Consider the following 16,930-nt stretch of genomic DNA (forward strand, 5'->3'; position numbering starts at 1 on the left):
GCTTACTAATAATAACTAACACATTCTTAATTATACTCTCATTTTTCAGTAGCTTTTTTCCACCTTATATTTTTTCATCAATTGAATCTTTTTATTATGTTTGAAGGTGTCAACTTACCGTCAAACATTGCAGTAACCTATTTCAGGATTTTCTTCTTCATTTTATTTTTTTTATTCTTTTAATTGATATTTTAATTTATAAATATATTTATTTTTTTAGATGTATTACTTCTATTTTGTTTTAAGCTTTCAACTTACCGTCAAACTTTGCAGTAAACTCTTTTCCTATTTTCTCCCTCATTTTATTTTCTGTTGAATTGCTATTTTTATTTTAAAATCTATTTATTTTTTTGACGTGTTACGTTTTATTTACTCATAACTATAGTACGGTCGTTATATGAAGCGATCTGTGTTTGTATTAACAGTACGCTTCTTGTGTTGAGAGGTGCGTGTGCTTATGAAACCATTCATGTGTGATTTCTGATTTTCTCAGTCTTCAATTATTTTATCTGTCAACGTTCTTACTGTAGCCTCACTACAGTTCTACAGTTGTTGCTTAGCATGACGTGCTATATCATTATTGGCATCTATGTTCACTAATAATGTAATAATTACAACTGTTGAAATAGGGAAGATTATATGTGTATTAAATATTCACATCCGTCCCCTATTGTATCGTAATAAATAATTTATTAATATGCCTGGTGTTACATCGGTTACAGCAAAGTACCTATAATACATAATCTATTCTAGGTACACTGGGTTACAGGTTTTACATGCAAGGTGTTTCACACCAGGCATAACACCTACAACAGTAGCTGTTTTTATATTACAGCAGTTTTGATGAAACAAGCTCTTTCAATTATTTCAACAAAATTCGATAGAACACATCGTTTAAGGCTATACGTGAAAGTCTCTATTGCATAGTTGTTGAATGAATTTTGTAGTTTACGAAAAGTTCTTTTACTGATGATTTTTAGGTTACAAATAATGTGAACAATAAAATTGATTTGATTTTTTAATGTAAAATGTGTATTTTCATTCCCACAGATTTATTGGATGAAGTCAACAGGCTTGAAGAATCAAATATCGCCGCCAAAACGAAAATCGACAATGTAAGTTGCTACTTATTAATGAGATACACTTCTTCGTTACATAAATTTTAAATTTATTTCTGTTCAGTCTATAGTACAAGCTGTTGGAAAACATTATTTCAGACAGGAATATAAAAACCTTGTTCGAAAATCACTCATCTTTTCTTGTTGCTATGATATTGTAGTTTATTGAATCTTCAAAAGTAAAATTCTACAATATCGTAGTAGAAAATAACAACAGATTTTTAGTCCATAACAATGTTTACTAAATTGTAAACAATCAGTTCCTCTCATATACTTATCATACAAAATATTAAACTATAACAATAACCAATATTATAGTGTGGTAAAAATCCACTTCCACTCCTAAAAGACTCATCCATTTCCCACACTTCAACGGAACACCAGTAGGCCTACAATGCAATTAATTTCTCTTTAATAGCCTTGAGAATAATACCAATAATATTTTGTTATTATTTGATGAATCTACAGCGCACTATAGATGTAAACATCAATTCCAACTCATTAAATTAGAAATATTCTATTTTTCAAAAAATACTTTCTTCATTCATACAATATTTTATACAGGCTGTAACTAACATTATCTTATATTGTGTGGGCATGGCTTATATACGTGTGAAAGGCTATTATCCTTTGAATGATGTGATTATTGTGCTCCAATCAAAATAAATATTATATATATTGATATTCTGTATCCAACAAGGTTAATATCGGTTATCAATTCACTCCAGTTCCAATTTTCAACGGTTTTGAAGGTTTTTCTGCTCTTCAACCATTTTCTTGATGTAACTTCTCAATAAAACATTAACTGACTCATATTTCTGAATTCACTTGTTTTTTTTTGTAGCCTTCAAATAAGTTATGATCACAAATTCAGTAGTATGTTTTGGTTTTAAAAATGAACATTATAATTAAAGTTTAGTTGTATGTTCTATCCTGGTGTCATTCTGAGACTTACACAAGACTCTCTTATGTTAATTTATTTTTATACAAATACAATCCAGGTAAAAACAACAGGCATTCGCCCAAAACTGCTCTAAACCTTAATTTGGAATACACAGTCTAGAGATTATGTAAAAATGATAACTTAATTCGCACACTATTTTGAATCCAAAAAAATGTATCTACTACAATTTTGAATTTATCAGATTAATTAATTTCAAAATACATATCCAAACAAAAATCTTCCTTCACAATCGCCAAAAATATTGAAAATTTATGTTGGCAGTGCTGAAAGAATATTTATTTACAGTATTGTATTTGTATTGGTTTTTCTACTGTATTCATGGTAAATTATGATTTTTTCATGTTTATACACTTTGTAAAATTATGTATACTGTTTGATTGTTTTCACTATTTGCTATAAATAATAAACTTCAATGTAATACATTCCATTGAAACATTATTTTGTCGTTTAGGCGCATGACTACGACGAAGAGGGGGATGAGGAAGAAGAAGGAGAAGAGTACGAGGAAGATGCTCCAAACGCCAGAGAATCAATCATAAACAAGGTAGAAAACAAGGAAGATGAGGAAGAAGCAGAAGAGGAGGAGGAGGAGGAGGAGGAAGAAGAAGAAGAAGAGGAAGAAGAAGAGGCTGAAGATGCTGCTGGAATAAAGCACGAGCCAAAAATAATGTCTAGGGAAGAGGAAGATGAAGAGGAGGAGGAAGAAGAAGAGGAGGAAGAACTAGAAGAAGACAATGATGATGGTGTGGTGCATACTGCTTTCCAAGAGGATTCAAAAGTTCAAAAACCCACTGCTCATGTGAAATTTGAAGATGATGAGGAGGAGGAAGAGGAGGAGGAGGAAGAAGAAGAAGAAGACGAAGAGGAGGAATTGGAAGAAGAGAAGGAGGAGAAAGAGGATCGAGGACAGAAAAGTTTAAAAACTGCAAGCAGGAAGTATTGAGATGATTAATTCTTACTTGCTTGAGTTGTAAACTCTTATCATATTAAGATTGAAAATGAATGTGTCTTGCAAGAATTAGGATAGGAAGTTTTTCAAAGCCAAGATTATTATTTCATTTTAATATCCTAGTCTAGTCATTCAAAGATCTTCAGTTTCTTTAATCTAGAGATATTTCAACTTTACGAAGGATCTTTCTATCAACAGAGACAGTACGTGAATATGTATGTATTGTTTTCTAGTCAGTCGCAAGAAATTATTATTACATTACAATAAGAATAATGAGGTTGAATGCAATTGGAATAAAGCCTAACTATTGATAGTATATTGACATATTTAGAGTCGGAGATGTGACAAGAGTTATCAAACTTGACTTGCCGTTTCAACTAGACCATCATCGCAATTGAAAATAAAATCTAAAATCGATTGAAATAAAATCTTTAAAATTGCAACCCAATTTTCTTCATACAAACTACTGAAATTTATTGTCCAAAATTGTGCATTCATGTTGTGTGAGAAAAAGAAAACACTTTTATTAACTTTATTATTTGATGTTTGTTAGAAAATATTATGTTATGAAAAATTGTTGAAAATATTATTCCTCTATTAATATAGATATTTATATTGTTTGTTGGAATCTTTTAAATTTAAGTGAAAAGGCTAACTTGGGCTACTATGATCTTGAAAACTGTTCATTATCAATTCGCAAAAAATTGCTAAAAGATTGTTTATGGTGAATGATTGTTGCTGTTTATTAACACTGTCCAAAGCTCTTATAAAACGTGCCAAATCTTTTATACCAAACTTCTATAACTCATTATAAAATTAGTTTGGATTTTGATTAATTCCAATATATATTATGTATATGTACATTTTTCAAATATGAAAATCTACTTCTCAATATTATTTCATGAAAAGTTTAACTCGATAGTTTTATCATATGGAGAGCCTGAGTCATGGAAATTTACTGAGTCATGGACTTCACTAGTCCTATACTATTTAAAATAAGTTTTTTCTACTAATCCATTTTTAAAAGATGAATATTGCATTTCATATCAATGTACTGTGAAAGAAACAAAAAGCTATCAACCATTGTGCCAAAATCAATTATTCTTGAAGCCAAAACGAAAAAGAGAAACTTTTACTGGTGAAATTAATTTAATACTCATCTTCTAATGTACTGTAACTTACATTATGATTACTGAGTAGATTTTGACTAATTATTTATCTTTTGAAATATTTATTGGTTGTAATTAAAACGTAGTTATTGAAAAGTAATCGACTTCTTGAATCTCCCTTCCCTGTATTACTTGGTTGGAATTTGATTAATTTAGTTGAAATTAGTTTTAATATAGTTAAAAAATAGTTTTAATTTGGTTGCCAGAACAAGAGCCAACATGAAAAGAAATAACAACACTATTTGGGTGTGGTGAGGAACAAAAAAATTTCAATTTAACCTGGGTTTGTGCACAACAGTGACAGTAAAAATATCATTCTCAAAGTTCTAATGGTTTTATTATTCTTACTCACCCTGCAGAGTTTCGGAGGGGCAAAAATAAAAACCCAAGAGACCAGAGATTGGTGAAACTCCAGGCACAAATGTGGGTCAAGGGTGGCCAGGCGCCCTAGAGGCAACTTGAACACTCCTTCCTCAGCGGAAAGACCTTCAAAGAAGGCCAGGAGTGGAACTCACGTAGGTCACGAGGACTAATCAGTCTAAAGAGACTGCCAAGCATAATTATCACACTGGATTGCGACAAACAACCAGGTGATGAATGTGATGTTAGTATAGTGAAAACTCCTGGTTTTTGTAAAGGACATAGGTATTGGTTTGCCTAACTAACACACTACTTGGGATCACAATAAGCTTCGGTTGACGTGTGGGGTTCTTTGAACCTTTGGATCCTTGAATCCGTCCCTTCAAAAACAAAAAACAATACTCACCCTGAGTGGGAATAGTCCAATTCGAACTCGTGAGAATTATATTTTTACTGTCGTGTGCGGTTCCAGCTCTATTAAGTTCTTCACAGTAGTCTCCTTCACATAGCATGATCTCTTGCAAACAAAATGAGAATGCAATTGTGATATTCATTTATTGTTTAAAACACTATTATAATACAATTATGACATTGGAGGAGGAAAAACTAGGCTGAGCCTGTACTATTTCTCTACAAAAATTTTGATAAAATGTTAATCTTGTCCAAAAGTTAAGGTAATCACACACCATATAGATGGTTGTCACGAGAAAAATATTGATATTGCAGCGGCCTTATGTGGACCAAGCTATTTCTCGTGACTGAACCATCTATAGCCGAATTCTGGTCTGAAAATACCAAATTTGTCTTGTATTATATAGATTGATGGAAATTTCCATCTATATGATTGTTTATGTGTATAACAATGCATTTGTATATGCATGTTAGTTGCTGTTGTAAACCTGCAAATGTCTCAATACTCATCACACTGATTAGTATTGGTTTGTTGCACGATATTTCTATATGAGACTATAATAGCTATCTAAAATAACTACCAAGTTCTACTGCAATGCTTTAAACGGGTTTTTATTAAATTGAACAATTGGCAGTTTTTCTTATTTTGGAAGCATAATAAAAACTATCCTCTGAGCAGTTCTCAAGGAAATTTTATTACCAAGTATTGCTTATTACAAAAATTACAATAAGATTAACAGAAAAGACAAGCATTACAACTAGACTTTACACTAATAATTTAAAAGTACAAAATGGTTTTATATACATTTATCGTAATTCTAATGAAATAATTATTATATAGTAAGAGTCATAGAGTGTACTCTGGAATAATGTCCAAATCCTCAGCACTATTTGTACAGCTAGTATATCTACGTTTACATTTCTTCGAATGAATGCGAAAGAACAACTTATTTCAAGTGATTATGTGAGTGTTTCAAGTGATTTATAGTGAGTTGGCGCCGTGTGACTTGCCACGGCGTGTCGATAACAATTACATTTAAAACAAGATAGATCAGCAATATAATACATGTCGCACATGAATCGTTGCACTGATTTCCAGCTGAAGCAAATCACCAATAACCAAACACGATTATAAACTCGCTTTTTTCAGTATATTTTTTCAGTCGCCCACTAGGTAGGTATACTTGGCACACCAAGAGAATAGCTTTATTCTATACAGAGTATTGTAGCCAGTTATTACATGACAAATGCACTAAACTTGAATTTTGTCACTGGACTTTTTTTAAGGGTCTGTCTATTCTCTTTGATGTCCCAACAATATTGGAATTTTAGTAACAAATCGAGACTTAACAATGGAATATCATTGTTATTCAAAATTTGACGATTCCAACACAAGCTTTGCTTCCTTTCCATCTATTGTTCTCGGAAGGCCATGCATCACAGCATACTCTCGTTTGATGTATGCAAACAGGAGATCGGTAACAAGGAATATCTGAAATATATAAATAGAAATTCATTATATTTATGAAATATCATTGATACATTGAGCAGGTGATTTCTAACAATAAATGTTAGCGCCACAATATCATGTTGGATTTGGTTAGAAAGCCTATATCATTATTTTACTATAAATAAAATATTGACATGGTTTGGATACAATTGTTGAGTCTAATTAAATAGACAACATACAGAAATACCTATGTACGATTATGAACGTATCGTATAGGAATTTTGTTCACTCCAGTTAGAACAAAGGAATTTTTGTACTATGTTCATTTTGTTCGTAATTTTCAATTAATTCATATCTCAACATGTTTGTTCTCATGGAGTTTCAACAAAGCAAGTATACAATTTTACAAAAAATCAAGTTTTATTAAACTTGCTTTCACTTTTTGTGTAGTTGAGAAGTTGATATTGTGGTAATTATTCATATTGAATGAAAAAGACTAAGAAATTGTCAAAAAAACACAGATTTATTGATACTTAGAAAGACCGGTTTCGGTTATTACACCATTGTCAATCTCAGTGTTATCATTGCCATTGTTATCAGTTTATCAGAGATTGACAATGGTGTAATAACCGAAACCGGTCTTTTTAAGTATCAATAAATCTGTGGTTTTTTGACAATTTCTTAGTCTTTTTCATTCAATATGAATAATTACCACAATATCAACTTTCTCAACTACACAAAAAGTGAAAGCAAGTTTAATAAAACTTGTTTTTTTTTGTAAAATTATATATTGCCTTCCTGAATGAATAAAAAATCACAACCTAAATACGTTTATTCTGCAATCCTACTATGAAAAATTGTTGATACTTCAATCAACTTACTTCAATATAATTTATTTTTGGATGAATTTTGTATAATGGTATAGTGGCAAGTGTGTGGTCGGTCCATACTATGTTAGGATGTTCAGTTTATGCACAACTTTCATGCAAAAGAAACCCAAAACATATGCAGAACAATATACCTCACGTACTTTTGTTTTGAATCTTTTTGAAATGTATTTTAGTAATTCAATGAATCTTGTTGTGTACTTGGTTAACCTTTTCTATCGGTTTTACTGTACCCGAATTTTGCTTTACATCAAACTCTTTTTATAACAGTGTGCAGCGCGCCGTAGACTCATCTACAAATTAAGCTTTCAGTTGTCTTTCAGAGGTTTTAGTAGTTCAAGTATGGAGTGTGAAAAATGTATATCCATTTTTTGCTCTATATCTCAAAGTGAGCTGTCAATAGCAGACAATGATGCCTGTCAAATGCAAGAGCCGCGTATCAAGCTTTGATGGATGTGAATGACAACACAACACGATTCCTCGATCATAAATAATCTGAGGCAGGAGGTTCTTATCCAAGAAGGTTCTCCTATAACATAAGGTTCTTCTATTATTTTTTGCTCCATCCCCAAAAAATAATATTAATACTGAAGTTTCAATAGATGTTGTACTCTGAATAAGAAAACAGAACTCACTTGAGCTGTTGCAAATGCTAGAGTGACGCCGAAGTAGAAATTAGCATTCGCCGATCGATTGTAGATCCATAAATGCCAAACAGTTGGTCCAAGCACCGATGTAATAATAAAGAAACAGCTCACAATGAATCCTTGTTGCATATCTGCAAAATACAAGCATTTGAATAAATACGATGAAGTTATATAGCTTGAATAGAATGAGTTCAGAATGGTTGTGCAAATTCAGTTTCAAATAACAATTCTAATTTATTGTGAATGTGATCATGGTCTGCTCTTAAACCTGTATTTTATACAGGTCATGACACTCGTGTTTCTTATGGAGCGGTCATTATGTGGGGTCTTCATGGCGGTACATCTGAAATATTACAATCTGCTCATAACAAAATCATGCATTATGCTTTTTAAAAACAATATTCTGGTTCAGATTATATGTAAATTCAGGTTTTCGATTTTTTAATAATGAAATTTCAATAATAAATGGTTCAATAATTCATTTTTTATCATTAAAAATTGTTCTTATTCTTGTAACTTGTTATGATATTCATAAAGCATTGGGACAAAAGGCTAACCTCAAAAAGAGTTTGAAGTTCCCATTCTAAAAATAAAAAATTCAGTTACTAGTTGGAATCTAAATATTATTATTCTGTGGGGATAATTTATTTTACAATTCAAAGCCGAAAATATTTCTTGAACAAAATAACACATCATGTTGTTCAATCTATGATGATAACAGCTGATAAATTTGAAAATTGGTGAACTAGGACCCCATAAAATGGCGATTTTGCAATGCATCACGGGATTGTGTCATGACCTGTATTTTATAGACCTTGCTTGAACCAATCTAACTATTTTGAACCTAAAATTCAAGTTCTGTTAAAAATTGAGTTTTCAACTGTAGTTTGAAATCATACACAATTTCTGCCTAACCCTGACTAGCAACGTTTTCGAAAATTGTATTTTAGTCCAGGCGCTGGCTTACATTGAGCATACATGAGAGAGGCAGAGAATTTGACTTCGGATTATTGTTAGGGGGTCTTTAGTGTATATGAAACTCGATGTCGTCACGTCCCAGGGTGGTCGAAAGCTTGGGGGGGAGGGGGGTAAGTTGTAAAAAACGCGCGCTTATAAAATCGCCTGTCCTGCAGTTACTATTCATAGTACAGCTTTTAATTTTTTCTCAATATTATGTACACATAACTGGCTTTCAATGTGGTCCTCTACATTTTTGCGATAAACCGCATAGTTTTTCCGTAAAAAAATAAAATATCTCGAAAAATGTATTTTTTTATTATGGACTTTTCGTTATTTCTCGAATGTTGAAGTCATTAGCCGACTTAGAGGAAAAGGCTCCCAATAAAAGTTGTAGGCCGTTTCTTCCTGAATCCAATGATATTTATAATTTGGGGGTTACGATCATAGATGCGGCGGTGGGAGGGGGATAAGTAGCACTGTTACGCTGCGGCGCGGTCCTCCCCCATGATTAATGCGCGTTATGGCCTGTCTATCGCATCGCTCCTACTAGTCTATGCATTCAAATTATGTATTTCAGGAACGCTATCTTATGTATTTTCGGTCGCTGAACACGATTTTTCAACTCTCAACTCTCAATAATTGATAATTCTCATCATAATATACTAATTATGGTCAAAATTACAAACTTCATCTTCATCGAATTTATTACGATAAATTCACTTAATATATTAAGTCACAAATTCGTCCCATTTATAAAATGTTTTTTATTTTTTCGTCCAATTTTCAAACAAATGTTTACTATAAATTCACTCAGCACATAGGACATGCCCGTTCGAAGGTGAATAAATCACATTACAATGATGGAAGGTTAACTTTGAACAAAAATAATGATTTTAATTACTTCCATAATCATCACAAGCATTTCAAAAATTCTATCATTAATTACAATTAGAGTCATATACAAACTTCAAAGCGAAAATTACGTAATTGGCAAAGAGTTGTAGTTCTTTAGGAACAGCGATATCAAGTATTAAAAGTAATGAAAGTTCAATTATCATGAAAGTTGTGAATAATAAGTGTTACTCACAATGAAAGAGATGCTTCCACATGGGCAGCAGCGCTAGGTAGAAGCCGACATCGCCTAGCGCCGGATACGACTTGAATATGGCGATGAGCGTGATGAGACTGGTGGCCAACAGCATGGGCTCTGCGTGCAGACGGAAGGCAAGCGGACCCAGGTATAGCACGGCTGCGTTCATCTGGAATGCGCACAGGAACAGCACGCGGAAGTGCTCGAACATCTCCGTGAAGAAGTACCAGAACAGGCCTATGTTCGGTCGCAGATCGGGCACTGTCAAGCTGTCAAACAACAATCCAATAAGTATTCATCAATCGACAATTAATTATTAATCAGTGAAGTGAGTTCAAAGTACTGAGAATTAGTGAGAATTAAGGTGGGATTTCGTTTGTGCGGATCCGCGTTCGGCTGCGTATGCGTTAAGTCAAGATAGCAACTATCCAAAACAATAAATTGATTGATTTATTCATACCATATGTACATAATCAAAAATGAGAATTTTCATTGTGAGTACTTACTTTTTACTTTCAGAACAACTAAATAAATTGAATCTATTTGTATCATATCATGTTGACATAGTATTCAGTATTAAAATTACAGTTATATTAAATGGAACGACGTACAATATCAACTGAGAGAATACAATATAAATAGATATGATTTATTGTTTGTGTAAGTTGCTATTTTGACTAATCGCATGCGCAGCCGAACACGGATACGTACAAACGAAAACCCACCTTTAAGAGGCGCAGTTTTCGTTCGCCTGAAATTTTTCCTGTGCCACGAACAGATCTGAATGTGTGTAGGAGACAATTCGATTATATATGCCATAAATTAATTGTTTCCGGAAAATTTCCTCATAAACAGGATCTCAAAGTCAACATTGAAAGTAATAGAGGATTGAGCAAAATTGGTGAATTGAACTTGTAGTAATTCAAAACTACATATCTTTTCAAAAAAAAATTTTTCGTTCAATAATTTATGTGTTGATTCGAATCTTAGTTTGTATTTTAATACTTATCTATTATACATAATCATACATTGCATTCATCTATTGTATTGTTTTCAATATTATAAAAATAAATTTGAAGCAAGTCATAATTAACAATCAGGTATAGAGGGACTGAATTGGATCACTCAAGTTGCTGATATGCATGCTATAATTTTGAGAAGAGTAATAATTGAAGATTGAAGATCCAGATTAGCCGAGACGACTAAGGCGTTACACCTTTTAGTTTGCTAGCACTACATGGTCATGGGTTCGAATCACGTCAGTAGGTATGTACGTTTCATCAAATCACCCTCGCACTTTCCATTACCCACGCACAAGCTAAAAAAGCTCCTGTGGGCATCATCCGCAAAAACCCATACCTTAGAAAGACTGGATCTATTCTGCAGTAGCACATATTGTACTAAAATCGGCTACTGGAACTAGAACCAACAATTGAATCGTTAATTTATTGATTAAAATAATTACGGTAATAAATCGTTTTTCTTCAATTCATGAATTTTAACCAAGTTCTTATAATAACGATAATTATTAATACTCACATGAAGCCGTAAGTTGCATAGATGAAATCCCATGAGCCAACTATGCGGTATGACAAGTAGATGAGACCACATAGAATTGTGGAGAAAATAGTAGCTATCATTGCCATAAAAAGTGTCTTATTAGTTTTGCCTTGAGCCAAGTACATACAAATGGGAACGATTAATATCACAGTATACATTGCTTGTTGGGCAGACAGCGCTAAAGCCAAACAGCATATCAGGATGTGACCTGAAAACAATATATATATAATATTAGCAACTGAATTCGGATTCTTTTTGATAAATGGAATTTCAAGTTATTTATATGATGATCTGTGTAGGGAAAGTTTGAAAAATCTATTAATTTCTTCTAGGATGTTACTGATCTTGTTTTACAAATTCAACCACACCATTTCATAAATTGCCTCTAAACCACGTAATATCGTGGTAGCATAACATCGCTACCATCCTTACATCGCTAGCATCGTTACATCGCCATCTAAGATGTCAATGATCTCGTTTTTCAAATTCAACCACACGGCAAATTAAGACCTTCGCCAGAGTTGCATACCTGTTACTTAGTTCAATTATTTTGAATTTTGAAAGTAATTGACAACTGATGAGAAATCTCTAGGATGGACTTTTGAAAAATAACTAGATGAAGGTAAAACAAGATTAGTTTCTGTATATGTATCGCTGTTACTTTTATGAATAATTTCTATGTAGAAATTACAGCCAAGGATGCAAACTTTTTTTGGAATCATACTTTATTTTTCGGGATCTCCACATAGGTTCTGATTCACACTATTAACATTGGACACAACCATATACATATTTATTGAACTAACAGGATCTTCATCATGAACTTATTGAGATAACCACAAACTTTCATGGTATTTAATGTTTCATTCAAATTCAAAACGGTCATCCACTTCTCATTCAGAAGATTACTACAAGGTGCACCAGAGAAACTTACTTATTTGAAAAAATTCCCGCACGGTAAATTGGTCGTGTAGAGGGGCAGGAGGGGACATATCTGGAGGGGAAAGTTCCCAAGTTTATCCTCCCTCAAGGAGGTAGCCATCATGCTCTGGTCTAGAGAGCAGCTGGTCTTCGCAGTTGAGAGCGACTTTTCTAATGGTCGATCACTTTTTGTTGCTAAGCAACGTGCCTTCCGCATTCGATTTGAAATTCCTCCTCGCAGACTCGTTCCTGGCCGTAATTAGATTATGTCGTAGGTTAACTCATTCCGGGAGTGTGGAAGTGTCGCTAAACCCAGAAATGGACTTCAACGAACCGTCAGAACTCTAGAAAATATCGAAAGAGTGAGGCAGTCAGTTGTACGTTCTCCCCGGCGTTCGGCTTGCAAACACGCAGCTGCTATGGCAATTTCTGACTCCACTGTTCGACGAATTTTCCCTGAAGACCTTCAATTTTATCCCTATCAATTGGCTGTTGTTCAAGAATTGACTGAACGCGGTTTTGTTGCCTTTCAAAATGCATGTGATATGCTGATTGACAGCCTGCCTGAAGACGCAGTAATTTTTTTTCAGTGTGGTACATTTCCACATGCGTTTCCTCAATGCGATTTTTATAGGTTTATTTGAAATCAGTGGTTTATGTCGATCGACCACGGACCATAGCACACCTCAAGAACAACATTCGCGACGCCATTGCCAACATACCGATTGATATACTGCAAACAGTGAATACAAATTTCAAAAATCGAGTTCATCAGTGTATGCGCAATGGGGGTCGCCATTTATCTGATGTAATTTTCAAGACTGCATGAAAAAAAATTGGGAAATTGTTTTCTCATACGAAAAAAAGATTAAAACAATAACTAAAGTACTTTAGTTTTTATTTACCTTTCAAGTAAGTAAGTTTCTCTGGCGCAACTTGTACTATACAAAAAGTGTGTAGAGGCTTTTCATAATGAACTTTCATATTTTTTAATGTTTCATTCAAATTCAAAACGGTTAACCACCGCACATTCAAAATATCACTATTACAAAAAGTGTGTAACTTAGAGCTGTTTTACAAACCTTTGACAGTTGCATACAACATGATGGCCAAAAATAGATTAGCGAAAACTGTTGTGGCATGAGCTGCACATGTGAGTACTGTGTAAGGGTTGAATAAGTAAGCGGTTACCACGAATATAGGCGCCATTCTTACGTCTTCTGGACTCACCAACAGCTGTCGACTCACTTTGGCATAGTTTTTCTGCTCATTTATTTGCTTCGTCAACTGAAAGTGTTTTGAAAAACCATTATTCTCGAATGTTAGAAATACACTTTTGAGCCTCTGGCTACACTATAAATGGTGTTTGTTGAATCAGGTACAATTAATATTATTTTTACTAAATATGCACATATAGACAGAGAAATATCAGTTTGAAATGCGAGAATATTCAGATATGAATATTTGTGTAAAAATTCATTTCACCCATTATCTTCTTGAAAAATCTCAATTTTTATTGGAACATTACAATTTAATCTAACAACCTTTTCTCTAGAGTAGGAAATCATACAACTGCTTTTGATTCAAGATCTTTTTGAAACTGCGATTTTATTACAATTTTCATCACAAATCAAACTTTTCATAAGCGTGCCCTGAACATTTACAATAGACTTCCACAGAATATCTGCAACCTCCAGTTGAGTGGTTTCAAGTCATTGTTACGTGAGAAACTTGTTAGTATGCATTGTATGGTATTGGTTATGGCGAGATGGACATTTTCTTTTAGTTATTTTGAACTTCACATCTTCTAGTGCCATCTTTGTGCCATTTAATTCAAATAACAACTGTACAGGTTTCCTTCAGAAAAGAGTGTGGGAAGAAAAACTTTCAAAGTCAACTAACATTATAGCCTATTTGAGAATAAGTATAAGAATATCTTTAAGAACAATAGTTATATGAAGAATTACAGTAAATTTACATACCAGGTTTCCAACAAACTTTCGAGCCGTCAAGAAGAGTAGATGAGCAGTTATCATGTCACTGAAGATGAATATGTATGTGATGTATTGAGGAACATTTCGAAGCATCCAGTTGAAAGCTATCAACCAGAGAGGATTATCATGGAACATATCCCCTAAATAAGGACTTGTTCCAACATTATACAAAGCAGCTCCTTCGGTAACTGAAACAACAAAATAAATCGATTAATTGAATAGAAATGACCTGACTAGCTCAAGTCACAATTGAGTTCTTGATAAAATAATTCAATATGATTATTGAGTAATTATGATTATTTCAAGTGAAATATTAAAAGTACTAAAATATTATGCTATTGGAAATGTTATGCGATCGCAGATAACGACAAGGAAAAAGGATTAAAGGATACGGAAGAACGGATGAAATCGGCTCCAATGTAGGTTTACCCTTGGGGTGACCGCATAGTGAGAAGGACAGTGGAAATAGCGTTACCTCAATGTAACACAAATATATCTAGTATACCTCTATCAAAGTCTTTAATTCTAGCTAAGAGGTGACTTTTCCTGGTCATGATCCTTGGCTCCTTCGACCGGTGCTGATGTTTGCGGATGACAATCAACAATCTTCTCCAGAGGGCAGACGGTTGAACAGGCTGGTTTGCGAGCTCAGCAGGTTTTTGATAACGATAAGTTGTGGTTTGAGAGAAATAAGCGCTGCTTGAATGAGGGGAAGACTCAGTACCTAGTCTGTGGACTCAGCTCATAAATTACCAGTAAAACTCCTGGAATTTGATATTGATTCAAAGTTAACATGGCCACATCGATGGAGTTTGTACCAGGCTGGCATTGTTAGTCTACTTTTTCATTCATATCTTCTGAATGGACTCCTGCTCAGCTGTGAAGGCATGCGGCGAGCTGCGAGTGTACTGATGCTCCAGAAGGAAGCACTTCGAGTGATCACCTCACATTGTGAGCACCAATCTTTGTTGAGTTTGGCATCCTTTCGGCCTTCAACCAGTATAATGATTGTTATAGTGATAAGGAGCGTTACAACCTTTTGGTCTGTTAGCTCCGGTTCGTGGGTTTGAATCCCTCCGATGTTTGATCATCTCATCAATTCACCAACGTACTTTTTATCACCCACGTAAAAGCGGAAAGCTTATGTGGGTATCATCCGCAATAATACTAATACTTTCCAGTTTTCTGTATGTCAAGAACACCGAGGACAGTCATATGCTGAGAACTGATCTTCATGCACATATCACAAGGAGGAGACTTGAAATTGACATACTAAGCTGCAGAACCACCAAGAGAAAGGATTCCTACCCAGTGAACTGGTCATGGATGTAAAAGCAGGAAATAAATTATAGCTACCTCTATTTTGACCTCTTTAAGGTAGCCTAGGCGCACACATATCGTCATCGGATGGACGGAACGCATCGGAGGATTAGATTTGATGCATTGTTTTCAATTGGAGTGCGCATACCTATAGGCTACGATGCGGATAGGAATGAGCACTCCAATTAAAAACAATATATCAAATCAAATCGTCCGATCCGTGCCGTCCTTCCGATGACGATCTGTGTGAGCCTGCCTTTACTATGCTGTTATCCAAAGAGTGCACACTTGAGCCATCTATAAATTTATGGTTCATCAGTTAAATAATTGCTGCCCGGTGATTTGAAAACATCGAGGAAACCGCATGTTCATTGAAAGGATTCCTTTTATTTATTAATTCATTTCTCATAAACATCAACCTTGTTATCCACACACAAGCCTAGATCTTATATGGACATAAGGTCCCTCTAGCAAAAAATTAATGTGATCACTGCATAAAAGAGGAACAAGGTAAAAATAAAGAATTAAAAAAATTACAAAAATCTTACCTCTTTTCCATGAATTTAGTGGTGTTGATATTTCAACCCTATCAGCTAGAAGCTTGTTATAATCAGATTTGCTCAGCCAAAATCTTATAGCCGTGGCAATAAAATATTCGAGAAGCACTAATAACTCCATTTTGATATTGTCAGTGATTATTATTCATTAATTATTGCCAAATTCATTGGAATCAAGAGAATAAACAAGACAGTTTAACCTGAAATAGGTTAAGTTATCCGGCGTTTAGAGAAAAGATGAAATTTTATAACAACAGAAGCTGAACATTGAATTTATGGATCGATAACCGTTTACTCAATATATATTTCATGTAGATATGAAAATTATGAAAAGATCTCGTAACAATAAAAAAATTTCCATAATAAATTACAATAATTACTCTGATCTCTGATTAGTTTAGTATCAAGTATGAATGAAAGTTCGTGTAATCGTGTTCAATAACGAAGATCGACGATCGACTTCAAACATCAACTGTAGCTGTATCGATATATCATATCGATTATCCACAGAGTAAATTTGGCTTGGAGTTTGAAATATTATTTATAAAGAGCAGTCGTTCAAATAATATAAAT

The 16,930-nt window shown here is 33.8% G+C and overlaps 2 protein-coding genes across 11 annotated transcripts in view; one reads left to right on the forward strand and one right to left on the reverse strand.

Annotated features, from left to right (window-relative positions):
- Positions 1–4,300, forward strand: part of LOC111057850 (FK506-binding protein 5) — a 31,847-nt gene extending 27,547 nt beyond the window's left edge. For all 10 annotated transcript variants that reach the window (XM_022345321.2, XM_039420789.1, XM_039420786.1 and 7 more), the window contains 2 exons: positions 1,051–1,115; positions 2,534–4,300. In XM_022345321.2, coding sequence (XP_022201013.2) covers positions 1,051–1,115; positions 2,534–3,025 — 557 coding nt within the window. In that variant the 3' untranslated portion in view covers positions 3,026–4,300. The remainder of the gene's footprint in view (positions 1–1,050; positions 1,116–2,533) is intronic.
- Positions 4,301–5,647: 1,347 nt separating this feature from the next.
- Positions 5,648–16,803, reverse strand: LOC111057860 (phosphatidylinositol glycan anchor biosynthesis class U protein). Its single transcript, XM_039420795.1, has 7 exons — positions 16,349–16,803; positions 14,469–14,668; positions 13,569–13,773; positions 11,545–11,773; positions 10,003–10,274; positions 7,944–8,086; positions 5,648–6,463 (listed from the first exon to the last, which is right to left on the reverse strand). The coding sequence occupies exons 1-7, from the start codon at positions 16,476–16,478 to the stop codon at positions 6,338–6,340; spliced, it is 1,305 nt and encodes a 434-aa protein (XP_039276729.1). The 5' UTR covers positions 16,479–16,803; the 3' UTR covers positions 5,648–6,337.
- Positions 16,804–16,930: the final 127 nt, after the last annotated feature.

Source organism: Nilaparvata lugens, chromosome 2 (assembly GCF_014356525.2).
Source record: "Nilaparvata lugens isolate BPH chromosome 2, ASM1435652v1, whole genome shotgun sequence".
In the NCBI taxonomy this organism is placed as follows: Eukaryota; Metazoa; Arthropoda; class Insecta; order Hemiptera; family Delphacidae; genus Nilaparvata; species Nilaparvata lugens.

Excerpts from the sequence above, each read along its gene's own strand:
- LOC111057860 (XM_039420795.1), bottom strand. The coding sequence starts at position 16,478 with ATGGAGTTATTAGTGCTTCTCGAATATTTTATTGCCACGGCTATAAGA. Across the intron at positions 11,774-13,568 it reads GTTGTATGCAACTGTCAAAG|GTCACATCCTGATATGCTGT; the intron begins GTTTGTAAAACA and ends TATTGTTTTCAG. Across the intron at positions 10,275-11,544 it reads TATGCAACTTACGGCTTCAT|CTTGACAGTGCCCGATCTGC; the intron begins GTGAGTATTAAT and ends GTTGTTTGACAG.